This window comes from Rutilus rutilus, assembly GCF_951802725.1.
Source record: "Rutilus rutilus genome assembly, chromosome: 6".
NCBI classification, from domain to species: Eukaryota; Metazoa; Chordata; class Actinopteri; order Cypriniformes; family Leuciscidae; genus Rutilus; species Rutilus rutilus.
The window spans coordinates 28,796,263-28,810,465 of NC_140214.1; the positions used below are offsets into that span (position 1 = coordinate 28,796,263).

A 14,203-nucleotide genomic window follows, 5' to 3' on the forward strand; every position below is an offset into this window, starting at 1 on the left:
TTAGGCTACTATTCATTAATAATTAATAGTTGCTGACTTTTGTTCAGTAAGGATGCTTTAAATCATCATATCAGAATGATTTCTGAAGGATCATGTGACTGAAGACTGGAGTAATGATGCTGAAAATTCAGCTTTACCATCACAGGAATAAAACTAATTATTAGACTTTTATTGTATTTTGTATTTATAAAATAAATGCAGCTTTAGTGAGCATAAAAGCCTTCTCTTACCTATCCCAAACTTTTTAACAATCGTGTATAGTAAGCAGTGTACACTGCACAGTATGCAGTGAGTATTATGCTATTAGTCTGAACATATACCCTAAGATACAGCTAATCGATCAGGTACAGGAGCTGAACTGTGACAATGTCAGTAAACAGTCATTTATTGCACACCGCCTGTGACTAGATCTGATGCTGAGAGGGTTGTTGCATGTGATTTTACATGATGAGCAATTTGAGCTTCTAGAGGGGCTGATAATCAAACCTGCTCAGGAGAATCATGCATTATTCAATACATGAAAGACTCAATTAACCAAACGCCAAAAAGAGATTGACTTTAATAAGTTACCCACTGCTTGCTAACACTGGTGATAAAGAAGGATCTGAGGAGGAAGGGAAGCATGGTACCAGCAGTGTGTTTTTGATAAATGACTGGCAAGGAGTGTATTTCTTTTACAGTGCATGTAAGTCTAATTTATGTACAGCAAGGGATATGATGGATACTGAATGATGACAAAAGAGTTACGATCAGAAATAAGTCAGAGAACTGCAGTTTAGCACCTCCTACACAATGTGTGTGTGACGCATAACATAGCATAACGTACAGAGCTGTTCAGTTTGCAGTCCGAAAAGCCAGAAGACAATTAGCATTCAAACCATAGGTTCCTTTCTAATCTTATATTAGATATGCTATTGTGTTAGTAATTTGTTTAATTAATAGATAATTGGCCAATTTAGTGGTTCTATTGGACTGAATCTGGATCGGACTGATGGAGGTGATGCCAGAACTGAACACATCTCTTCTGGATCTCAATGTTCAGCGGGTACAAGCTTAATTCAGCCCTGCAACCGTCGTTGGACGTGCTTCTGTGAACCCCTAAAATGTTTTTGGCAATTCCCAATCGTAGTTTTTCTACTGAAGTTTTATCCCAGTTTTTTTTTATTTAGTACTGGTGCCCACATTTCACATCCATATAAAAGAATTGCTTTTATTATTGAATTATATAATTTTATCCATGTTTTAATGAGTAATTTTAAGTGACCGCATCGTGACTTTATAGCATAAAAAGCCCTCCGAGCCTTTTTGCTCAGTGTTTTGCCAGACCGAAGCGTCCCGAAGCGCTGATGTCGATGCCCAGATGACTGTAGCTAGTGCTGTGCTGCAGGACCTGCTCTTTATACGTGAACTGGTGTTTGTGTCCCTGAGATCTGGCCTTCTTCTGGAACACCATTCACTCACTCACTCACTCACTCACTCACTTATTTTACTCGCTCAACTTAAAGGAGAACTCCGGTCAATTTTAACATTGAGCTCATTTTTTTGTACATTTGGAGTGCTGTCAGTACAGAGAATAACGACAAAAATCGGTGTTCAACTCACCTCACTCACTCATTTATATCACTCACTCACTTATATCACTCACTCACTCACTCACTCACTCACTCACCTGAACACACACTCATTCACTCACTCAACTCACTCACACTCACTCACAGAACTCTCACTCACATTCACTCACTGAACTCACTCACTCACTGAACTCTCGCTCTACTCACTCACTGAACTCACACTCATTCACTCACTCAACTCACTCAACTCTCACTCTACTTACTCACTCACTAAACTCTCTCTCTCTCTCACTCACTTATATTACTCACTCACTCACTTATATTACTCACTCAATCACTTAACTCTCACTCACTCACTCACTCACTCACTCACTCACTCACTCACTTAACTCTCACTCACTCACTCACTCACTCACTCACTCACTCACTCACTCACTCACCTCTTACTCTCACTCACTCACTCACTCACTCACTCACTCACTCATTAACTGCACTCACTCTCTCTCACTTATCTTACTCACTCACTCACTGAACTCTCACTCACTCACTCATTCACTCAGCTCTTACTCTCTCACTCACTCACTCACTCACTCACTCACTCACTCACTCAGCTCTTACTCTCATTCACTCACTCACCCACTCACTGAACTCTCGCTCTCTCACTCACTCATTCACTCACTCACTCACTCACTCAGCTCTTACTCTCACTCACTCACTCACTCACTCACTCACTCACTCACTCACTCACTCACTCACTCACTCACTCACTCACTCAGCTCTTACTCTCACTCACTCACTCACTGCACTCTCTCTCTCACTCGCTTATCTTGCTCACTCACTCACTTAACTCTCACTCACTCACTCACTTATATTACTCACTCACTCACTGAACTCTCACTCACTCACTCACTCACTCACTCACTCACTTATATTACTCACTCACTCACTGAACTCTCACTCACTCACTTATATTACTCACTCACTCACTCACTGAACTCTCACTCACTCACTTATATTACTCACTCACTCACTGAACTCTCACTCACTCACTCACTCACTCACTCACTCACTTATATTACTCACTCACTGAACTCTCTCTCCCTCTCTCTCTTTCTCTCTCTCTCTCTCTCTCTCACTCACTTATATTACTCACTGAACTCTCTCTCTCTCTCTCTCACACACTCACTCACTCACTCACTTATATCAATCACTCATTTATATCGCGCACTAAACTCTCTCTCTCACTCACTCATTCACTCACTCACTCACTCAGCTCTTACTCTCACTCACTCACTCACTGCACTCTCTCTCTCACTCGCTTATCTTGCTCACTCACTCACTTAACTCTCACTCACTCACTCACTTATATTACTCACTCACTCACTGAACTCTCACTCACTCACTCACTCACTCAGCTCTTACTCTCACTCACTCACTCACTCACTGCACTCTCTCTCTCACTCGCTTATCTTGCTCACTCACTCACTTAACTCTCACTCACTCACTCACTTATATTACTCACTCACTCACTAAACTCTCTCTCTCACTCACTCATTCACTCACTCACTCACTCAGCTCTTACTCTCACTCACTCACTCACTGCACTCTCTCTCTCACTCGCTTATCTTGCTCACTCACTCACTTAACTCTCACTCACTCACTCACTTATATTACTCACTCACTCACTGAACTCTCACTCACTCACTCACTCACTCACTCACTCACTCACTCACTCACTCACTCACTTATATTACTCACTCACTCACTGAACTCTCACTCACTCACTTATATTACTCACTCACTCACTCACTGAACTCTCACTCACTCACTTATATTACTCACTCACTCACTGAACTCTCACTCACTCACTCACTCACTCACTTATATTACTCACTCACTGAACTCTCTCTCCCTCTCTCTCTTTCTCTCTCTCTCTCTCTCTCACTCACTTATATTACTCACTGAACTCTCTCTCTCACACTCACTCACTCACTCACTCACTCACTCACTCACTCACTCACTCATATCAATCACTCATTTATATCGCGCACTAAACTCTCTCTCTCACTCACTTATATCACTCACTCACTCCCTCACTCATCCTTCATAGTGCATGAACTCAAAATTTTAAAACGAACAAAGCCTCGTTATGAGAAAAGCGCCAGCCATGAACATTATTTCTGATTAAACAAAGTGAATCAAACCATTGCTCATATCGAACATAGACAAAAAGATAAAAATAACCTATATCAGATATGTTTAGCCTTACCCTATGGTACTATAGATCAAACCAACAGGAAAAGAAATGATGCAATGCTGAGAAACAAGCACGTTCACTTTGTGAGCACTTTGTGTGAATGCATTGAGACATATCCCGTCTGAGCATCACTGCAGTAGATTCGAGTTATGAGGCTTTCAACAGTGGATAATTAGAGGTGTATTACACTGCACATACCTCACAAAGCAAGGCAGGAAATCAATTATCATCAGACCCAGGTGAAATATCATTTTGAGCCAGGGCTCCCGTTCTCCTGGCTCGATACTCTGACACTGGCACGGATGAACTGATCAGGAGTCTGAGCGGTGAGAGAATGCCTGGGCTCTCGGTTTATAGCTTGATGAAAATAGAATCATGATTACCTCTACAGAAGGAAAGAATGTCTCAGTGCTGCCAAGACATGAGCCTCTGATGAGGACGGCTGAATAAAACACTGATTGATAAAAAATAATCTGGAAAACATACAACCATACTAGCCCATCCATCCAAAATGTCTTTATGGCTGTTATTGAAGATGCATAATGATTAATTAGCCTTTATGTTTCGCCAGGTCTTTTAACACATGTGAATTATCATCTCCCACCGCCTAGCGTGAAAAAATGGTTGGAGGCTGTTTCATTTGCTCTTAATAGGGCAATTAACATTCTGATTTATATCTTGTGACATTGCAAGAGTTTTTAATGTTTCAGATGGAATTGACTTGCAACAAAGGAGGATCAGAAGCAGGTTGGTTTTCAATTTTCGATATATTATGTAAACTATATCCGAGGCACGTCTTGTGTTTAATTAAAAAAACAAACCTTTATTTAAATGGCCTTTCAGGAAAGGATTTTAAAATGGCGTTAAAAATGTTGTCACACTAATGCTTCCTCAGAGTGTGTCCACAGAGATGACCTGCAGGTTAATTACAATTAACAGTTGTAGGCTAGTAAAGGGACCAGATCATAATCAGAAACGAGCTAGACAACAAATTATTCAAAACACAGACAGATAAGAAATAATAAATGATGTAAAGTTAACTAAAGATAACCCCAGAAAAAGAAAAAAAAGCTGGGCTGTAACATAATTTAAATAACTCAGGGACACCATCACTAATGTAGACAGTCAGACAGACTTTCTACAATTTCAGATTTTTTCTATAATAATATAATACAATTAATAAGATTTTTCATAATAATATAATATAATATAATATAATGTTACACTTTATTTTAAGGTGATGTAGTTACATTGTACTTACACAAATAAGTACTGTGTAATATTAATTAACTACATGTACTTACTATAGAGTTACGGTTAGGGTTTGATTTAGGGTTAGGGTTAGTTACTTGTAATTATGCATAATTTAGTGTTACATAATTTACTCATCTTTGTTAATGTTAGTTAATTAAAATACTGTTCATTGTTCATTGATAATATTAACAGATGCAACTTTTGATTTTAATAATGTATTAGTGAATGCTGAAATTAATTAATATTACTGTAAAGTGTTACCTATTTTGTATAGTAATATAATTTTACTTAGTCATTGTATTAATTGTATATTATTATTATTATCATAAGTTTATAATGTGATTTATATGTGGTTTATAATATATTGAATTATACATTTTATCACCTGCGAGACTATCCTTTATTTTAACAGGCAGAATTGGAAGATGAGAAAGAGAGATTGTGGAAAATGAGGGAGTGTGAGAAGCCATTAATGAGAGACAGAGAGTGGAGAAATACTATTACGAAGAGCAAGGGAAAGGGAAGCTAGAGAAAGAGTCAATTTTCACAGCTTCTCAAAAGTAGGGCAGTGAGATTCACAGTGGGGGTTTGTGGAGACACCTGATTGGCTGAGGTGAAACAACCATGTTTAATAAGCAGAGCTCAAGCACCTCCAACCAAAAGTGTTGAAACATTCAATGAGCATGACACATGAGTATGAGCCTTTCCACTAACATCAATTCCCAAGAGTCCAGACAATTTATCAAGAAAACCTTGGGCGAGGACGTCAAGGACATATTTTTGCCGGATCTGCTTCTCCTTAAGAATACTTACTTGGTACCACAGCCTATAGCATTCATTCTTAGTTTAAGCTATACAGTGGCCCAAAGAGTTTCTGGACACCTAAGCCACACTTAAATAATAAATGCATTAGATAAATAAAATTGCATCTACAAACAAATAATATTACATTATTTCTTAGAACTAGCTTGACTTTTTAAATTGGATTTGCATTTGAAGCCATTGCCTCCTCATGTTCACACCAAGGTGTAGTTCATCACATTAACTAACATGATCCACTAACCAGAGTTTTTTCATTCATTTTGAACGGTATCTATGAGTGCGTCTCAATCAGCTCCCTAGTCGTGACTAGTCGGCCATTTTAAGGGCCTCAAACGCGAAATCCTACCAGTGCACTGAAACGTTTGCTCACAAAAAAAGCCCCACAATGCACCCTGAAAACCAAAAGTGTGCTTTCTTTCAAATAAATGTCACTTGGTTTGATATACTGCTATATAATGCAATAACTTTCATTCATTTTAAACGTAAATACAAGATAAACAGTCAATTGATGTCTGACCAACACAAAAAAATAGGGCATAAATTATGACAAAAATCACAATTGTTAGTACTTCCATTGATATTGTATTAACAATTAGCCTATTTAAATCAATAGCATTTATAATAAAAAATATTTAGTTTTTATGTAGTTAAATATTCAATCAAGATGATTCACATTAAAGGATAATTCCAGTATTTAACACTTTGAGTCTATTTTGTAGTTTGTTTTGGATGAACAAGAGTGGTGGACAAAGAAATTTTGACAATGGTTCCTGTCTCGACTTTTTGACTATTTTAGAATTGCCCATGACCGCTTTAGAATGGGAGTCTATGGCCATGCACAAACATGCCCTTAAAACAACCCTTAACGTTCGTTTTCAAAACTGTCCATAGACTCCCATTATAAAGCGGTCATGGGCAATTCTAAAATAGTCAAAAAGTCGAGACAGGAACCATTGTCAAAATTTCTTTGTCCACCACTCTTGTTAAGCCTGACAAGCAAAATGTTAATGCTGAATAAATTATGCAGAATGCGAGTAACGCTGGAGTACTAAAATGGTCTCATCTCATAATAATTACTGAAGCTGCTCACACAGTTTCACATGACGGCTAGAGCTCCGCAGTTCAGAGAGAGTTCACTGCCTGAACCCTCACAAACACTCCTACAATAAATGAAGCTGTCCACACTGCATAATTAACTCTTATTTACACTGCCTGCGCCTTGATTTATGAGAAAGTTGCAGTTTTGTTCAGTTATAAAACTTGTGTTGTTCATTGGGGGTCACACTTATACTGTCCTTTGGTTAAAACAGACTGAAGACAATTTAGTGGGCTAAACTGGGCAAATTAGCATGAGAGCGCAATTCCAAAAAAGCACCGATTGGAGTGGAAAGTTCTGTGTGTGATCTACTGATGACGTGCAAATTAAAGAACAGACGCAGCCGGATCATTTCCATAATGACCAACACAATCTACCAGGTAGTGTCTGGTTTAAGACCTGCTTTTTTTGGGCGGTAAATAATGACGCAAACACCAGTAAATTGACAAGCGCAAACCTTAGTAAATAAAATCACCTTGCATGATTCATTTAAATACTCTCCTCCCATAAATGTTGCGTCTGAAGGGAAACTCCTACAAATGCATATGCAACAAGATCAGCCGCAAAAATAACCCTGTCCACGCCTTTTCAGCGCTAATTTTTCTTTAGTAAATCCTGACAGTAGTTTCTAACACCAAAAGACGGTTTGCGCTAACGCAAGCTGTTAGTAAATCTGACCCCAAATGGCTTAAAAAAAACATACTAATGTTCAAAAAGGCCAAAAGTTTTCTGTGATTTTTTGAAAATTGTATTAGCTCAGTATAAAAACCACTGTGCCTATAGAGTGTATAAGTGTGTAGCAAGTTTTCGCTTTTGAATTGTTTATAGCAAGTGCTATAAAAGTCACCAAGTTTTTAAAAAATCTAAATGTACAATTTAATGACCAGAGCCAGAGGGTTAAATTCCCCCTGTGGTGAAAATCCAGCTTTTAATGTTGTTTTATGTGGTGTTTTTAATATGCTTTAAGACAAACCATGTGCAAATTCATAAGTCAGCACCATTGCTGAGTATTTTCTCCTTAAAATTGCAGTGAAAGAAAGACAGTCTCAAAAACGAGGTTTTCTGACGTCACAAACTACCTTGTAACCAATCAGGAGTGCGTTTCCCAAAAGCATCGTTAACCAACTATGGTCACAAGTTCCGTCGTTATCAGCATAGTTCAACGAGTCGTGTTTCCCGAAACCACTGGCAAACAGCATCGCAAAGTTGTGTGGTTGGAACGACAGCTCTTGACCTGTGGTTAGAAGCATAGTTTCTAGTTTGCATGACATGTAGACTTAATAAATCCTTATCTTTAGCAAAATAAGCAAGCTGACATTCAGTACAACTTGTGTCTTTTATTTAGAATACATACAAATGTCATTTACGTCTTTTAGTTTGTCAAGAGAAAGCACCGTTTTTGAAGAGTGCGCATTGATTGAATCTGGAAATAAAGCAAAATAGCTGAGAAAATTTAGAAATAGTCCTCACCTTAGCATTAATTTGATCTCAAACAGTTTCATTAAAAGAAGTTATTACTCCACCACCTGCTGCGTGACATCATTAACCAACGTGGTTGAACTACCAATTTGCGACGATACGGTTTCGGGAAACAGTCGTGACTAGCTAGTTGATTTCTTCAACGATGCATCGTACTATGGTAGTTAAGCAGCGAGTTGCGCCGTTGTACGGGAAACGCACCCCGGGTCAACGTGTGACAGTCAACGAGTGGATCTCTGAGCTGGTGTGAGTGAGTGGAGGCGGGGCTAATTTGCATATTCATAGAACTGAGTATACTAAATGTGGCAAGGGTTGCATTGAAATGCAATGAATGCAAAGTTGCATTTTTTCAAGGAAAAAACATTTAAATATGTAATTTTGGTGATCAAAGATGAGTTTTAAGAAATAAAATGATTGACTACAGGGGAACTTTAAATAAAACATACTTTTTCAGTACGGATCAGACTGTTTAAAACTCAAAGGACTGTCACTGAATGACCTGTAGACTAACCTAAATGTCTCACTATTACATTCATGCGTACAACAGGCATATCTGTGATTGGTTACAATACTCAACCTCTGCAAAACACTTTGTAAATAGAATAATTACACTACAGGCGCAGACCTAAATTAATTGCTATAATTGACTCTCATTTGTATCTGTCTAGTACTACAATTGTCCAAACAACACGTAATTGTCCAGTACTAGAGAGTTTCAATAAAAGACAGAACATAGACTTGTGCTGAGGAAATAAACCATTGACTAGGTCTCTCTCTCCTCTCTGTGCCTTTCAGAGCCTCGACTGAAGCAGATCCACAGCACTGGGGTGAAAGTCTGTTCAAAGTATCACCTCAGCCTTGAACAAAACTCCCTGTGGAGAATCAAACGCACAGTCTGAGAGAAAGAGAGCAGACTCACCTGCTGCACAGTCCGCTTCATCTTCGCCGTTTTCACAGTCTCTTTCCCCGTCACACCGCCAGGACAGCGACACGCACTTTCCTCCGCAGTCAAACTTCTCTGGTGGACACGTCTGTTTGACTGCTGTGGATCAGAAGCAGATGTTTGAACAGGTTCACCTAAAACGTCAAATCATTCAGCTGATCTCACTGTGTCTTCTTGCCGAATGTTTTATGAATGCTATGAATTCGGACATACTACTCAGCCTGTCAACTATATAGTATGGAAGTAGGTTTGTTGGGATGCAGGTTTGGTTCACAATTGATTCCAGCTGTTGAATATTAGCATGTTGCTAAGCTAATGACACAAACACAAGCATGAAAATACACACCACAAATATTTGGTAAAAGTAATTAGTTGGTACTTTTTTTAATCAATACTTTTCAGTACTGAATGAAGTATATATAATATTGATCAGTTTTTTTCTTCGCATCACAGTGCATTCTGGGATTGTCTTGTCCATGAAGGACACCTGTCACCATTTACCATAATTCTGTCACCATTTAAGTTCCAAAGAATATAAAAACAACATTGAAATTAGAACAACAAAATGATCACAGAATGAAGACAGAGTTTAATTTTGGGCTGAACTACTGTATACTTTTAAAGCAGCATAATAGTGTAAAGACAGCCAGTTTAAAAGTTGTCTAAAAATGATCAAATATGCTTGTGCTTATCCTAGAATATGTACGGGACGGGTAATCCATAAGTGAATCAATTCATTTGAATTGGTGAATCAGTTCATTCAGTTAGTTCATTCATTTGAACAGTTCATTAGTTCAAAGAGTAAATTATCCATTTTATGAGTTACCGCAGAAATGTCCTTTTTGTAGCAAAATATATAGTTAATTGCTGCTCTTTATCGCCATGTTTGAATTATATAAATTAGGGTGTTTCCTTTTTTACAAGTTGTATTTTGAGTATCTGCTCAATTTTAATGTCATCCAAATTGAGATCCTAATTATTTTAGTTCCATATAAACTCTTATTGTAACTGTAACGTTCTGGTCGGGCAATGAGGATGAGATGAGGCAAGTGGATCTAAATGCAGCCGTATACTTTAATAAACAAATAAAACAAAGAAACAAGCAAGGATTAATACTAATTAAATGTAACAGTGTGCTCTTAAAGGAACACTCCACCGTTTTTTTAAATAGGGCTTATTCATATTCTTTCATACATTTAGATAGGTGGGTAATGCATTTTTGTCTCAGTGCATGCATTGTTTTAGTTTGACAGGGTCGGCGCTAGCTTAGCTTAGCACAATGAATGGAATCCTTTGTTGCCAGCTAGCATGTCCTGAGTAAAAGTGCTAAAAAAATGTTTTTAAAACCCATGTAATTACTTCTTGTGGCCTGCGTATTCACAACGAGTACAAATAGCGATGCAGATTAACACTAGGTGCTTGTTCTCACAACCTTTTGCTACGCAGGTAATTACCATGTTTGCTGTAACTTCTCAAAAAAAACAATCCAAAAGCGAAGACACTCGGTGCAGGTCACGCGTGTTGTTCTTCTGTGTTTTGACTCGTTCCACACCGGTATGTTGACAGAAGTCGTGGGATTTCATGTGTTGCGTGATATCTCTGCGCCCAAGTAGCAGTGCTTCGCCTAAGTAGCCGTGCTTCGCCTGTGCTTCCCCATAATATAGTCCCAAGTCAATATCTGCCTAAGAAATCACCTAGTGTTAATCTGCATCGCTATTTGTACTTGTTGTGAATACGCAGGCCACAAGAAGTAATTACGTGGTTTTTTTTTTTTTTATCACTTTTACTCAAGACATGCTAGCTGGCAACAAAGGATTCCATTCATTGTGCTAAGCTAAGCTAGCGCCGACCCTGTCAAACTAAAACAATGCATGCACTGAGACAAAAATGCATTTACCCACCTATCTAAATGTATGAAAGAATGTGAATAAGCCCTATTTCAAAAAACGGTGGAGTGTTCCTTTAAACACAAGCAACGCCAAACAAAGAACAGAAAAAACTGAGGTTTAAGTGCTTCATTTTGGGCCCACCTTGAGAGTCCATGAAAACTAAACTGAAACTAAAACTAAAGTGACAGTAATAATAAATGATTTCATCTTGCATGGGATCTAATCATACTTTTTTTTTTAAATGCCTCTTAAAAAAAAAAAAAAAAAAAATGTATATATATTATATGACAATGTTAATGACAGCTGTAAACAGGGTCTCAGAGCTTTTCTCTCCTGGCATCCTTCAAAAGAATAGTTCACCCAAAAAAGAATATTGTCATTATTTACTCACCCTCATGTCATTCCAAAGCTGTATGACACAAAAGAAAATATCAGAGGGTGAGTAAATGATGGCAGAATTGTCATTTTTGGGTGAACTATCCCTTTAAGTGATAGTAAACAGGGTCAGGCGGCAGATCAGAGGGTCCGTGGCCCTCGTTTTAGCAGATCTGTCCCCCTCTCTCCTTCACAGTCACGGTCAATCTGCTCCATTTGGCATGGATGTCTGTTGATATTAGATAACAGTTTGAGAGGTATCAGAAATGCAGGCATAAATAAATCATCTCCGGCTGCAGAGGCCTGGAGAGCCGCCACAGTCAATGAGTCTGCCGGGGCCATTCAGCTGCTCTTATATCATGAAAGAATTCACAGGGGCCCAACAAGTTGTACCAATTAGCATGGCCAAGGATATGTTGTATACACTGAAATGGCAGCTCCGTTGAAGCAGTCAGTTTTGACTTGAGTGAATGTATTATCCATCGCTGGGTCTGTTTCATCAATTAAAGGAGTGATACATATCAAATGGGGGAGTGATTTCTGCATTATTGCAGCACTTGTCCAACCCTACAGTATCATTCATCAAGCAAGATGGCTGTCATTAATCTTCCTGACTTTATTCAAATATGCTTATATTGAATGCAAGCCAGCCTTGCTATTGAAATAGTGTGGACCAACAGTGTCATGTCATAACACTTCACGGCATACAAAGAATCTGCAATGCAGTAATGCAGTGTTTTAGTGTGCAGGAGGGTGTGTGTCAGTATTCATTTTTTAACTGAATGCTTCAGAGATTCATAAGCCACCAAGAGAGGATAGACTAATTCTGAAAACATCAACGGGACACATTAAATCTGGAGCTTTGTTCCCAAACCTAGTGAGCTGTCTTGCTGTCTACAGCCTACATCAGCTGACAGCATCTATCTGACATGGAACCTAATAAGTGACAGATTTGGAACGTTCTTCACAGCATGTGTGCCACACAATATAGCACCAATCATGTGAAACACACAGGAGACTTGGTGCACAATTGTCAAACGGTAGAATGTCGCTAAGCTAAAGGCACAAGAACAAGCATAAAATATGCAACACAGAGCACTGAAATATTTGCTAATGGTATTTAGATGGAACTATCAACTAAAATGTTACGTTCTAAGTATAAGTGCTGTTATTGGTCTATAAAAATAGAACTAAAATTAGTTAAAACGATTTTTTTTAATATATATATATATATATAAAAAAATTGTTGTTAATTGAAATAAAGCTGAAATAAAAAAATATATATAAATAAAATAAAAAAATCTAAATGAAAATTAGAGTACTAAAAATAGTAAAACTAAAACCGAAATAAAATTTAAAGCCTTATTAAAGCTAAATAGGAATAAAAAAAAATAACTAAAACTAAAATGAAAACAAAAATAAAAACTAGTTCAAAAAAATTATAAACGCTATAATTGTATATAAAAATACTAAAATAACAATGTGAAGTATGTTTGTTATTGACCAGGTTTTACATTGTTTTTTTGTTTGTTTTTGTTTTTAATAATCAGAGAGCATTCTGGGATTGCCTTATCTGTGAAGAACAAATGCAATGCTGCAAAATGATCTTCATTCTTTACTCATCCTCGTGTCATCCCAAACGTTATTTCCTTCAAAAGATCAAAACAACACTGGACTCCATTGTATGAAAAAAAATATATATAATATATAAAAAAATAAATAAACAAACCAAACATTTAAATATCAAACATATTTATACTGTGTCTTTTTGCAAAACATTTTGTCACACTAAATAGCATGACCAAAAATTTGTATAAACTTTGTATAAACATATCAGAAAAAACAACTTACTAATATATATTTCAAACATTAATAAAGACAATTAGTTATAAAATAAGAAAAAATAAACAAATTAGCAGTAGCACAAAGTATACTCAAATGTAAGATAACACTGCATATAGTTTAAAAATATATCTATATATATATATAGATAAATCTTTATGAAAGTTACACAAGTTATTCAGTCAAGATCAGTCACTTTACAAGATATTTTGACATATCTCGTGACCCGCTCCCGGGTCCACATGACAGCTTTCACATTAATAGCTTTTCATGCAAACTGTGCTCTGTTTCGAAGTAAACTGCCAGTGTGAAAGCCCCCTAAAAGGATTTGGTTTTAAGAGGTACTAAAAAGCAGGAAAAGGGAAGAAAAGGAGAGTGAGAATGTCAGCAAGGTCAGAAGAGCTTTCTTCAGCCCCATGTAATCTCACACTTGTGTTGTCTGCAGAGAGGTGTGAGGTAAGAGAGTGCGGTGTCGTGAAAAGGTCGCGGTGGACTCAGAGGAGACATTGGGCTTTGCTGATGGCTATTTGATCAAGGGCTTCTTAACTCCACTTCATCAAATCAGCAGAGTCAAATATCGCCGCTAGTCTCTAAACACATTAAATTGATCCCCACTTCATAGTCAATTCTGCTGTCAGGAGAGCTGCCATATGGAAATAGAGTACAGGAATATCA

General features: G+C 37.6%; 1 protein-coding gene across 2 annotated transcripts in view; it reads right to left on the reverse strand.

Annotated features, from left to right (window-relative positions):
* LOC311292627 (low-density lipoprotein receptor-related protein 8-like) overlaps window positions 1-14,203 on the reverse strand; it is an 85,823-nt gene that overhangs the window by 34,487 nt on the left and 37,133 nt on the right. For both annotated transcript variants that reach the window (XM_084412365.1, XM_084412364.1), the window contains exon 4: window positions 9,399-9,521. In XM_084412365.1, the coding sequence (XP_084268491.1) occupies window positions 9,399-9,521 (123 nt within the window). The remainder of the gene's footprint in view (window positions 1-9,398; window positions 9,522-14,203) is intronic.